General features: G+C 34.3%; 4 protein-coding genes across 5 annotated transcripts; 1 reads left to right on the forward strand and 3 right to left on the reverse strand.

Moving 5' to 3' along the window:
- Positions 1 to 1,613: 1,613 nt before the first annotated feature.
- On the reverse strand, positions 1,614 to 2,500 carry LOC127265275 (gibberellin-regulated protein 11-like). 2 transcript variants are annotated; one of them, XM_051295008.1, is made up of 3 exons: positions 2,345 to 2,500; positions 2,149 to 2,200; positions 1,614 to 2,069 (listed from the first exon to the last, which is right to left on the reverse strand). In XM_051295008.1, exons 1-3 carry the CDS (start codon positions 2,432 to 2,434, stop codon positions 1,888 to 1,890), a joined length of 324 nt encoding a protein of 107 aa, XP_051150965.1. In that variant the 5' UTR covers positions 2,435 to 2,500; the 3' UTR covers positions 1,614 to 1,887. The 2 variants fall into 2 exon arrangements, with proteins under 2 accessions (XP_051150965.1, XP_051150964.1); XM_051295007.1 differs by having other exon boundaries at positions 2,149 to 2,206; positions 2,345 to 2,482.
- A 1,254-nt stretch (positions 2,501 to 3,754) lies between these two features.
- LOC127265199 (uncharacterized) lies at positions 3,755 to 4,153 on the reverse strand. The gene has a single exon (XM_051294906.1). The coding sequence runs from the start codon at positions 4,151 to 4,153 to the stop codon at positions 3,755 to 3,757; it is 399 nt and encodes a 132-aa protein (XP_051150863.1).
- Positions 4,154 to 6,562: 2,409 nt separating this feature from the next.
- LOC127265153 (uncharacterized) lies at positions 6,563 to 9,186 on the forward strand. The gene is made up of 5 exons (XM_051294839.1): positions 6,563 to 7,113; positions 7,287 to 7,349; positions 7,490 to 7,564; positions 7,664 to 8,074; positions 8,557 to 9,186. Exons 1-4 carry the CDS (start codon positions 6,703 to 6,705, stop codon positions 8,042 to 8,044), a joined length of 930 nt encoding a protein of 309 aa, XP_051150796.1. The 5' UTR covers positions 6,563 to 6,702; the 3' UTR covers positions 8,045 to 8,074; positions 8,557 to 9,186.
- On the reverse strand, positions 8,411 to 9,928 carry LOC127265154 (tubulin beta-1 chain-like). The gene is made up of 3 exons (XM_051294840.1): positions 9,505 to 9,928; positions 9,159 to 9,428; positions 8,411 to 9,087 (listed from the first exon to the last, which is right to left on the reverse strand). Exons 1-3 carry the CDS (start codon positions 9,905 to 9,907, stop codon positions 8,411 to 8,413), a joined length of 1,350 nt encoding a protein of 449 aa, XP_051150797.1. The 5' UTR covers positions 9,908 to 9,928.
- Positions 9,929 to 13,133: the final 3,205 nt, after the last annotated feature.

Consider the following 13,133-nt stretch of genomic DNA (forward strand, 5'->3'; position numbering starts at 1 on the left):
AAATGTTGATTAACTGTTCCCTGTTTGGCCACACCATCAAGAAAATTCATAAAGCTCTACAAGTCAGTCGGATTTATTTGAATATACTGAACACTGTTCCTTGCAATTGAAGAGAATTAAAATATTTGATTAGCTAGCTACTATTTTTTATTTAAAATTTTCTTCTTTTCCTGGTATCTGAAAGCAAAAGTTAACGAGTCCTCCATGAAACTAATTAACTGATTAGCAGCACAAAGCCATCTTCTAATTTAGGGTTTATGGGGTTAGTTCAATGTATATAAAACTTTTAATCAATAAAAGAAGAGCAGGAAATCATTGGATCACATGGCGTATTCTTTTAATTCTATTGAGGGACTAAAACCACCTTTTTTTTTTTATTTGTTCTTTAACTATTAATTAATTAATCAATTAAAATAGACTCATTTGTTTTTTCTTTAATTATTGTTTATAATTCTTCTACAGGATTAAGTTGGAGAATTAAGATGGCAATGTAGATTCTCACACATATATATGACTGCCATTGACAAAGACTTCTGTCCATACACGCACACACACGCATTGGTTTCTGTGTTTGTTACATACATACACACATGTACATACATATATATAAACACTGATATATAGATTTTGTGAATTGATGAAACAGAGGGAGGCCATGAAAATCTTGGGGAGGTTCAGGAAGATCATACGGCGGCTGTCTGTCTTCTCTCCCACCTGCGGCGGCGGCGGCGGCTCTCCGTCGGCAGTGATGGAGGCTCCCAAGATTTCTTGCAGTTCGTACTACAGCAGCAGTGCCTCCAATTCACACTATAATGAAGCCATTGAAGACTGTATTGAGTTCTTCAAATCCTGTCAGGATGGGGTCATGATCACTGCCAGAAAATCTATCTGATTTATGCTGCTATTGTCTGAAAAGACAATTTCTATTTTTGTTTTTTAGAAAATCGACATTCATCACTGTTCCATTCAAAGTACACTATGAATATAGTCCACTCATTCTTCATTAATCTTTTCTGTTTAGTGGGTCCTAATTTACCCATTTTTGCATCGGCAATCATATTCAAGATTCGAGATCAATAAGTTTGAGGACTTCAACTTGCAAGGTAACATAAAAGAGGGAATTTAGACAACCAATAATCTTGTTCAGAGATAATGTGTGAAAGCAAAAGAAAAAGAAAAAAAACAAGTCTTGTTTGTTACTTTCTTCTCCATCTCTAATCGTTTCTCTGAGATTTCAGTTATGGTAGGGTTTATTTTTCATTCTCCGAATATTGCATATTCGAGGAATCCGAGGTTGAGTACGAGGTGATTAATTACTTAATTAATTGATTAAATAATCCTCTGTTCCCTTTCAATCACATCCTCTGTTCTTTCAAGAACATGCTAGGCTCAAACATGTTGTTGAATCTTACGGATAATAATATGATGTAAGAATTAGGCCTTTTAAGTTTATAAATTCAAACGTCTAAGATTCTTAGTGTCGAAATCATCTGTAGATTTAGCTTTTGAAGTGAAACAAGTTCGTTCTTTGATTTGCAAATGTGACCTCTCTTCTCCATGGCAATTATTACATTGGACAGCTTCTTAGGCTCTGAAAACGACACAGTCCTGTCTCGATGATGAATTATTTAATAGATTGGATTCATCTGCTCATTATAAAGACAAAATAAAAACACACAAACTTTTACAGAGAATAGATACACACACTACATTGCCTATAAAATGTCCCATAGATTAGAAGACGACCTGTGGCTCTGCTTATTCTATATATAAATACATATATATATATTTGTATATACGATACACATAGAAAGCCACACACACACACACATATATTTAATTATACGATATATATATATGCTCGCAAATATCCAATATGCAGAAGCCTTAAGGACATTTGCGGCGGCCGCCGTGAGTGGTCAAGGTGTAATAACAGGGGCAGAGTTGCTGGTTGCCGGAGGTTCCCGGCGGCACGCACTTGCAACGTGAGCAGCACGTGCCGCACGCTCTGTTGCATAAGTTCGGCCTCGACGACAGCCGGCACCTGCTCCGGCACGCCGCCCCGCAGCCTATACGTCCATAGTTAACATAAATTAATTTTATTTATTCGTGAAAAAAATAAAATTATACGGAATTTTGATAAATTACCCATTTTGGGAACGTAGTAGCTTCCCTTATTACCATCAACGCTGGGCTTCACCTGCAACTTCGAAAAAATCAAATACATATTTATACGTACATACATATATATATGTTATGTATATATGAATTGGAGACAAGAAAAGTAGAGAGAGAGAGAGAGAGAGAGAGAGTGTGTGTGTGTAGTAAGTTATGTAGTAATTACCTCGTCGTCATGATTGGCTTCGACGAGGAGAAGAAGGAAGAGGAAGGAAGCAAGTACGAGGAGGTACTGGGTGTGTTTGGAGATGGGCATGGTTGTAATTAATTAATTAATGGTTTGAGGAATAAAGGGGCATGCATGGCATGCTATTTATAGATAGAAAGAAAGAAAAGATACCACGGGAATATAACAAACCGCTTAAAAAAAAAAAGCATATTCATTAATTTCGATTCATTGGAAAACAGAAGGATACAGCTGGGCTCTGAATATGCACTCGCAACACGACAATTCTGATATTATTATTATTATTATTGCTCAACTTCAAGGCCAGGAGGATTAGTTTGTTCTTACTACTTGGTACTCCTACTACTACTGGATCAGATCAAAACTGGATAATCACATCAAAGTAGTAATATATAATATATATATATATATATAAAATAGTCAAATTTTCACATAATTCACTCTATTATTTCACAAAATTGAAATGGGAGTCAAATTCTTATATTTTTAAAATTGTATCAAATTTATTTGCAGTTTAAAAATAAAAACTATAAAATTTATTCGCAATTTAAACGTGTGCAAACACCGTTCAATAAGGATAGCCGAGGCTTAGACAAAAAAATTATATAATAAGAATGACCGAGGATTATACAAAAAAGAATTATGAAATTATGAAAGAGTGTAACATAAAATTTTTTAAAAACAACTGCTAGTTTCAGGTAGCTCAGAGTGAACTTTCGGCCAAATTTATAACCTGCAAATTAGTCCAATAAAACAAGTCACAAAACAAGTCACATTAGGTGAACACTATATGCAACAGCCACTACTTTTTAGGTGCGCTCCAAGTGAATTCCGGCCGAATCTATAACTTGCAAATTAGTTTGATAAAATAAATTACATTACGCGAACTATATGTAATATGTAGAATTTGGAAACGTCGAAAACCTATGACCTGCAAACTAGACTCGATAAAGCAAATCACACTAGGCGAATAACCTGCAAATTAGATTCGATAAAACAAATTACAATAAAACAAATCACTAGACAAACTATGTATTATGTATAACATGATAAGGCCCGAAGACGTTGGAGTTTGGACCTATATATGACCTTATGGTCCTTATGATTCTGAATTCATTTCAATATGAAAAGTTTTGCGCAAAAGCTACATGAGAATTTAATTTTGCATATAAAATACAATAAAATACGTAATTATATATTTATGTGTATGTTTCCATATCTTAATTTTTCTTCAATATTAATTAATTTGCCAGTAAGATTTTCAAGACAGGGTTTTTATTACCGAACTCGACAATTAACTACAAACAACGACGTGGGTGTCTGTCTATTTCATAAAATTGCTACATACATATATATATATATATAACTTTTAATTAATTTCCTATTCTTCTAGAAGATTCGAAACCATGCAAATTGAAAGGACGGCTTGTAGTAAACCAAGAGCAGCAGCAGCAGTAGAAAAAGCAGCACGCCGGAGGCGGCAGTGCAGTCCTCGGCGATCTGACTGAGAGGCCGGCCGGCGACGTCGTATTGGAGCACCCTGCGGCGGAGCGTGTTGAGCACGAGCAAAAGAGCCACCGCGAGCGGCAGCAGGAGGAGGCGCAGCCTCAACCCGGCTCTCTTGGTCTCAATCCTCTCGGCGACCTCGCTGAGGGTATTCAAGTAAAGTAAGGTAATGACGAGGAGGAAGAACAGAAGCAGCGACAATGGCGGCGCTGAAATGGAGTCTAGGGTTTGGTCCTTCCAGCTTATTCTTCCATTTCTTTCTCTAGCAATCCAATCGTCCATCTTAATTAATTTGATTTGTTTGTCTCTCTCTTAATTGGAATTCTCAGATGTGTGTTTGTATTGCAGGGTTTTGGGGATTCTTGTGGGATGTTGTTTAGGTTGCAGGGGTGATAGATATAGATGGGTGTGTATATATATATATTTTACAGAGATGATAATGAATGTGGTGTAATGAAACGTGGCGGACATGCAGAGAGCGATACATTTTGGGATTGACTAAGCCACCATTTATGGATTTAATTTGATTTGAAATGAAACATTTATTTGAGCTTTTTTTAAATAAATTTTGTTATGGTATATTTTATTAAAAAAATAATTTTAATTTTAATTTAAAAATTTTGAAGAGGATGGTAATATAAATTAGAAATTGAAATTAAAAAAAAGAATAAGAGTTCGTTACTTTTGATTTAAAACTAAATTTAATAGGGTAAACTCTTTTTTTTAGTTCCTATATTGAACCTCTTTATCATTTTAGTCCTGTAAGTGGAGTATGTCGCAAACTAGTCTCATAAGTAAAAAATTTTCGTTGTTTTAGTCCTCCGGCGCCGGAGACGCCCGCGTGGCTCGCCGAAGGTGACGTGTCCGCCAGGTGTCCCGCCAGGTCAGCGACACCTGGCGGACACGTGGATTTATTTTATTTTTTTCATTTTTTTAATTCTTTTAATTTTTTTTAATTATAACAAATAAAAAAAATACAAATAAAATTAAAAATAAATTAAAAATAAGTTTTTTAAAAAAAAATTAAAAAAAAATCCACGTGTCCGCCAGGTCAGCGACACCTGGCGAACACGTCACCTCCGGCGAGCCACGCGGGCATCTCCGGTGCCGGAGGACTAAAACAGCGAAAATTCTTCACTTATGGGACTAGTTTGCGACAGGCTCCACTTACTGGACTAAAATAATAAGGGGTCCAGTTACTGGACTAAACAAACAGTTTACCCAATTTAATATTATTGATTTTATATAATTTTTAATAAAATATTATTTTATCTTATAAATTATTATATTAATTATTATTAAAATAAAAAATAAAATTAATTTAAAATTAAATTCAATATTACTGTATATAATTTTTAATAAAAATACACTATTTTATCTTATAAAATATTACATTAATTATTAAAATAAAAAATAAAATTAATTTCAAACTACCGCTACTAAACAAACCTAAACCTAAATACTTTTTGTTATTTATTACTTATTACTTCAAATTACAATTGAAAATTTGGATATAATTCTGTAAAAAGAAATAAATAAATCGGATGTATTCTTTTTATATACAAAAAAATTACATATATATTTTTAAAAATTAATATATAATATATTTTTATTATTTTTTTGTTTTTAATAGTCTATACAATTTTATATACCTCAAATAAAAAGATATTCCTTCAAGTTATTTTGTAAAATAAACAACCTGTCTTGTTTAATTAATGTTGAATTATAGATAGTAATTTATAGTATTTGATTAAAAATACATTTTAAAAATAGATCGATAGTCACAATGCAAAAAATGAAAAAGACTTCGGAAAATAATTTTGGAATTCGAACTATATCCGAAACTATTTTTGCAATGCTTCGAAATTTGTTTGGAATTGGTGTTTGAGATATTAAAAAAAAAAAAACACTCTTGCCCTTCCGTAAGAGTCTCAAAAATTTCGAAGATATTTTATTTTTTCTTAACCAAATTCTTATTCTTGATTTACCTATCTAAAATGTGATGTTAAATAATTATTTATTTTAAAATCCTAATAAAAAATATAAAAATGTCGAAAACACAAATATATTCTTGATTTACCTATCTAAAATGTGATGTTAAATAATTATTTATTTTAAAATCCTAATAAAAAATATAAAAATGTCGAAAACACAAATAAGCACATTATTAATAAGGCCATAGGAATTCCCATATTGAAATATAGGCCTATAAGCCCAAAATAAACTACAACGTGATGTTAGGTTGGACTTATTTACTAAGTATTGGGCCTTTGGGCCCATTTATAGATTTTAATTAATATGGGGCTTTCACATGAAGTGGAAAATTATTCTGGGACAATTTATTTTTACTCTAATTGATGGTCGAATTGGATTGTCATTTGTCACACCCAAGCATTCTTACTACTTTCGTGCTTTATTTTATTAAATAAATTAAAATAGGTGATTAATGCGTCACCAGATGCTGAGCTGGCAAGAAGACGTCCACCTCAGCAGCCACGTAATATTATGAGACAAGATTATTTTTAATTTAAATTGTCAATATTATTGATGATAAAAAAGGTAATATTGGTATACAAAAAATGCAATGTATAAACCCTAGGAGACCCTTCATCTCTAGAATGGTGACACGTGGCAACAGCCTCCTCCCCCCTATCGCAATATATATAGCCTTCCTTCCTTAACAACTCCCTTCTCTCTCTCTCTCTAAATCTCCGAATCCCCTCTCATCGCTCGTCTTCCTGCCGTCGCAGCACGATTCCGCTGTTTTTCTCAGGAATCGAAGAGTTAGAGGCGAAGAAGGTGAAGAAGAAGAAGAAGAAGAGGCGAAAGCTATGAAGCGGAGCGCACCTGGACGCAGCTGTGCGGAGAGCTCTCTGTTAGCTTCCGCTACACGAGATGAGATCCTTGTTACTGAAATACTGCTCGATCTTCGAAATCGGATTTGCTCTCTATCTGAATCGTTGTCCGATTTCAATTGGGGACGCAGGAGGAAGAGATCCTGCCTGGATGCGCCTCCGCCATTACCTCCCGCACCTTCGCGGCTCTCCACATCGGTACAGAAGAAGGCGGAAGTTGAAATTGAAGTCAGAAAACCGCTCGTCAAACCGGAGGCGGCGGAGGATGAGAAGTGCGCCGGAGACGCCGTCCGGATCACCTCCAGCCCCGACACGCCGCTCTCCTTCTCGCCGTGTGAATCTGACGAGAAGTCTAACCGTCCATCGAAGAAGGCCTCCAGAAAAAGGGTAATTATTTTAATAATAATTATTAATTTTAATTTTTTGTTGCTCCTTTGATTCCACATAATTTTGACTTGGTTGAAAATTGTAGGAATGGTAAATATTTCTTCCTCAAAATAAATTTATCCTTTTACCATAGTTCCTTATTTTGCACTTTTTTCGCCATCATTGATTTGCAGTCACGAGAAGAATTATTTGATAAGATAGAAGAATTAACACAGCGCAAGCTCATTCTCCTAGGGGTAAACTCGTCATTTCATTCTGCTAACAATATTGGATTGATTTTCCTCCACGTTATCTTGTATCTATGTCTGTCTCTCTCTATTTTATACACACATTTTTTTATGGTATTTTTGTTTTGTTCTTTCTTGTAAATTTACAGGAAATAGAAAATGTGAAGAAATATTACGACAGTTTGAAGACCTATAATTCTCAATTGAAAGCAAAAAAGAAGGAGGTATAAAATCATGCCAGATTTTTTTTTTTTTTTTTCTTATGTATTATTATTGTGGTTTTCCTGTCGATTAATTTGGATTTTCTCTAAAACATTTATTAGGTGCTAAAAACTTGCCCAGGAAAGGGCGACTGCCAACTGGAAGTGCCACAACCATTTCAAAGGAATGCGTTGTCATATCAGCCACCGTTGATCGAAGATCCGACGGTGCAGAAATTGCAGAGTCAATTCGGCCCAAATGCAGCTCGATTCCATGCGATTGGATCGGTCAACCGCGTGGGTCCTATTACTATACCTCTTGGGATCGACCTTAATATTCCAGCTGAAGAGCCATCTTTTGAAGTCGACTCATCTCGGCCGTTGGATGCAAACGTGATGGATAAACGGGCTAGATGTGCTGAGGCCCGGAGGCGACGGCGAGGATTAATCAAGATAAAGGCAATCAGAAATGCCTGTGGCATAAAATTGCCTGCAGGTAGATGACAAGGGAAAAAAAACCACTGCTTCATGGAGGTATTGTATTTTATACAGCTAGCAAATTATTTGGTGATTGTGTTTCTCTCTATGTTGGTGAATTTTTGTTTGTATTGAAAAGGATGGTTCATAAATTGCTGATCAATTTTGTTTCTTATTGAGATCTCTATGTGGCCACAGTTTGTTTGCTGAAAAGGGGTTAGGAAGGTAGACAGACTTATGGTATTTAGTATTTACTATTCAATGATATATGAGAAACCTACAAAACAGTGTTTCATGCAAATTATTTAAATCAGTGATTTATATGCTCCTATTCTATCTATCTATCTATATATATATATATGTGTGTGTGTGGATGTAAATCATGTGAGTTATTTAGCTTTCGTATTGTTCTTCATTTCCTTCATCATAATCTTCTTCAATATCGGCAGTGGCATCTTGATACTGCTGGTACTCAGCCACTAGATCATTCATGTTACTCTCTGCTTCTGTGAATTCCATCTCATCCATGCCTTCCCCAGTGTACCAATGCAGGAAAGCTTTCCGCCGGAACATGGCCGTGAACTGCTCGCTAACCCGCCGGAACATCTCCTGGATGGACGTGGAGTTTCCAACGAAGGTCGACGCCATCTTCAGGCCGGTTGGTGGGATGTCGCAGACGCTCGATTTGACGTTGTTCGGGATCCACTCGACAAAGTAGGACGAGTTCCTGTTCTGCACATTCAGCATCTGCTCGTCGACCTCTTTCGTGCTCATTTTCCCCCGGAACATGGCCGACGCCGTCAGGTACCGGCCGTGGCGTGGATCGGCTGCACACATCATGTTCTTGGCGTCCCACATTTGCTGAGTCAGCTCCGGGACGCTGAGCGTGATGTAATGCTGCGATCCTCGCGATGTTAGAGGCGCGAACCCAACCATGAAGAAGTGCAGGCGCGGGAACGGTATCAGGTTCACGGCGAGCTTCCGGAGATCGGAGTTCAGCTGCCCGGGAAACCGCAGAGAACATGTAACGCCGCTCATCGTCGCGGAGATCAAATGGTTGAGATCGCTAACTGCAAGATCAAACAATTACGACGATCATCGATTGCCAAGACGAACAAAATCGAGATTTCTAGCTACCCACAGCTGGGGGTGGTAAGTTTAAGTGTCCGGAAACAGATGTCGTAGAGCGCCTCATTGTCGAGGACCATGCATTCGTCGGCGTTCTCGACGAGCTGGTGCACGGACAGCGTCGCATTGTAGGGCTCGACGACGGTGTCGGAGACTTTCGGCGAGGGAAAAACCGAGAAAGTCAACATCATCCTGTCCGGATACTCTTCTCGAATCTTCGAAATCAACAGCGTCCCCATCCCCGACCCCGTGCCACCTCCTAAAGAGTGGCAAACCTGAAAACCTGCCGAAATTCGATAATATTCGACATCAACAAACATGCACATGTCCGAATTTACGTGTAAAAATGGTGTAAGCACCTTGCAAGCAGTCGCAATTCTCAGCCTCCTTGCGGACGACGTCGAGGACGGAGTCGATGAGCTCGGCGCCTTCGGTGTAATGTCCTTTGGCCCAATTATTGCCGGCACCGGACTGGCCGAAGACGAAGTTATCGGGGCGGAAGATCTGACCGTAGGGCCCGGCCCGGATGGAATCCATGGTGCCGGGCTCGAGATCCATGAGGACGGCGCGTGGGACGTACCTGCCACCGGAGGCCTCGTTGAAGTAGACGTTGATCCTTTCGAGCTGCTTGTCGTCGGAGGATCCGTCTTCCTTGAAAGTACCCGTCGGGTCGACGCCATGCTCGTCGCAGATGACTTCCCAGAACTTGGATCCGATCTGGTTCCCGCATTGGCCTCCCTGAACGTGAAGGATTTCTCTCATGTTTTTTGGAAATTCTTTTGATTGTGATTCAGATTGAATAGGTAGATATATATTATATTTTTTAATGTTTTGTTATGTTTAAGGGGGAGAAAGGTTGAGGGTGAAACCGCCATTGACGCTCCCTTATCGTCCGCCAAAATGGGCGGGGCGGTTTGTTTACAGTTAGTTTTGGCCCCCGTGCTAGGGGTGTAGGACTCCAGGGACTTGCTTGCCTTTCCTGCTCCAGAATTCCCGCTCCCAGCATATTCAGTAATACTTAAATATAGTTTTTTCTTTTTTAATAATAAATATTTTTAATAAAAAAATTATAGTTTAAAGTAAAAATATTATTCGTTCCGTTCCACTTACTGTCTATTGTAGTCTCATATTCTCGTATATATCGTGACCAAAACATTCAATGTGAGACGGAGGTAGTACTTTTTTTTTTTAATTATTATAATAAAAAATGAATAAACTCATATATAATATATATTTGGTATTCAATCAGAAACTACTCTTTCATTTGTCATGCATCAAATACTCATTTCCTTAAAAGTATTAAATTTATTTAAATTCAGTAGAGGGGGTTTTATATATTACCACTATAAGCATCGTGCACCTTGTTGCATTTGTTAGAGTAATCAGAAACATAATCTTTACAGATACACAATAATATATCTATTTCAATATATTTTTATTACATAATATATGTATTATTTATTTATTTATTTAAACATATTTCTATATATTATAATTTATTTATTTTCACATACTTTTATTACGTAATATATATTATTTATATATAGATATTTTTATATATTTTATATAATATTATATTTTAATTTTAAATATTAATTTATAAATTTTAATATATTGAAATATATAAGTCAACTATTTTAAAATTAAAATTATTCAAAATAAATAAATATATATACTTATCGATAATTTATGTTAAAGTTAAATTTTCAAATTTTCAAATTTCAAATTTTTTTTAATAATATTTAATTATTTTTCTAATTTTCTTTTAAAGGTAATCAATTCTTCAACATTATAATAAAGGTAAAATAATTAATTTTTACAATAAAAATTGAAAAAATAATCATAAAATAATAAAAAAAATGTGACAGCATCTTCACAATATCCTTTAATTTCTGCATGCATATAAAATATACATAAGTATATATATATGGAGATATAGAAAAAAAATTTATAAAAAAACACAACCACTAAAATAGTAAAATATAAATATATTAGATTATATAATTATTTTACATATATATTTTTGATTTATTTTAAGTATTTATAAAATCAAATATAAATAATATAATAATTAAATTTAAATATAAAAATCTGCGCATAACACAGGTTTAAACGCAAGTATAAATATACATAAGTATGTATATGGAGATATATGATATTTTCTATATCCACCAAATTTATATCATTTTTTTAATTACAAAAAATATATACATTTTCTTTATATCAAATAATTTTTCTAAGTTTCCTAATACATATTATTAAATAACTATTATAGTTATTTACAAATATGTCATCGATACTTACACACTCAATTTATTAATTTTTTTTATTTTATTTTCACTCATATTATCTCACTCATCTATATTTCAAAATATATTTTTATGTTCCATTTATCACTGTAATAATATATATTCATTAAAAATTATATCCAATTTAAATAAAGAGAGATTTTTTGGACGAAAAAAAGTATATTCGTTTGTATATTGTTGTTTGAGAAGAAGGAAGGTTATTCGAGGGCTGATAGGAACTGTTTCCAGTAATGGTAAAGCTTGAGGATGCTGCCTCTCTTTCTTTAATTGGGATGAGCTTCAGTTTCCTTAATCAATTAAATTGATCGATATATGTCAGAAAGTTTTATGAATTTAAAAATTGGATTAAAAAGGAATAAGGATTCCCTTTTTTGGCTTTACACGACAGATAAGCTAACCTCACCTCACTACGCAAATATATATATATATAGATAGCGGCGATTACAGTGCTGAATGTACACTAAACAACACGGTATAATCAAATCACATACAGCACACAATATACGTTAATATAATATACATACAACAGTTAATTTTAGTCCATAGCATACTCTTTTACAACAACATTGTAGTTATGAACAAACAACACATCTTTGTTACAAACAATATGTGTTGTATGTAATAAAAGCTTGTGTTGTTTGTATATTTTACTATTTTCTATATATCCTGGCTTTTGCTTTATCAGTTGTCCTTAGTCGACCCCATACCCATTTACAGATAATTCCCAACCCTAATAATACTCTCTCTCTCTCTCTCTCTCTCTATATATATATATATATATATATCAATTTACAGATAAGATAATGGACTAACAATGAATGAGAGTCATGTCTGCTTTACAAAATTCTACTCCAAAAGTTATATTGTTTTTATCTTTTATTTTTTTGTATTGTAAGTTATTGTTTTATGGTTTTTTTCTTATAATAATTCAAATAGAGCAAATATATGAATGTAGCATGACAATTAGTAAAAGAACATATATACAATGATAATAATAAAAATATATACTCAGGAATATAACAAATTCAAGTATAATTACCTGATCACAATGATTATAAATGAAACACATTAACTCGACATCTTCCTTACTAATTAAGTGATTGCCACAACTCACTCAGCTCAGACAAAAATTCGTGACATATTAATAATATTACGTGAATATTATATTATGAAATATATATGTTTGATAGGATGCGACTACCATTACCGTACTGATTTGGAAAAATCAGCAACATATTGATTTTTTTCAGACAACATCCTTCAAATCTTCAAAAATTACTATTAAGAGTCCGTATAACATATACTCCACTATATAAAAAAACCTGTGTTTTTTGGATTCTTGATCAATGTTCTTAAAATTTTTTATGGACGTTTTATGATTCTTGAATTGATGCTATTGAAGATTTAACAATACAATATAATTAAACGTACTCCATATATACTATATAAAATATCATATATATTTATATAGAGCATTATATATACTTCTATAAAGCATTCATTTAAAAGATGAGTCGATAGCATGCACTCTTATTTTACAAAATACGAAAGATTGATGTTGAACATTCAATATGTGTTTTTTAGAACATAACCGATTTTGATATTATCTTCTTCACCAATTAGGGTTTCTATTAACACCGCAGCTTTATGGAATTTTCTTCTTCTTCTTCTTCTTTTAT

This window comes from Andrographis paniculata, unplaced genomic scaffold, assembly GCF_009805555.1.
Source record: "Andrographis paniculata isolate CXL003 unplaced genomic scaffold, ASM980555v1 Contig72END, whole genome shotgun sequence".
In the NCBI taxonomy this organism is placed as follows: domain Eukaryota; kingdom Viridiplantae; phylum Streptophyta; class Magnoliopsida; order Lamiales; family Acanthaceae; genus Andrographis; species Andrographis paniculata.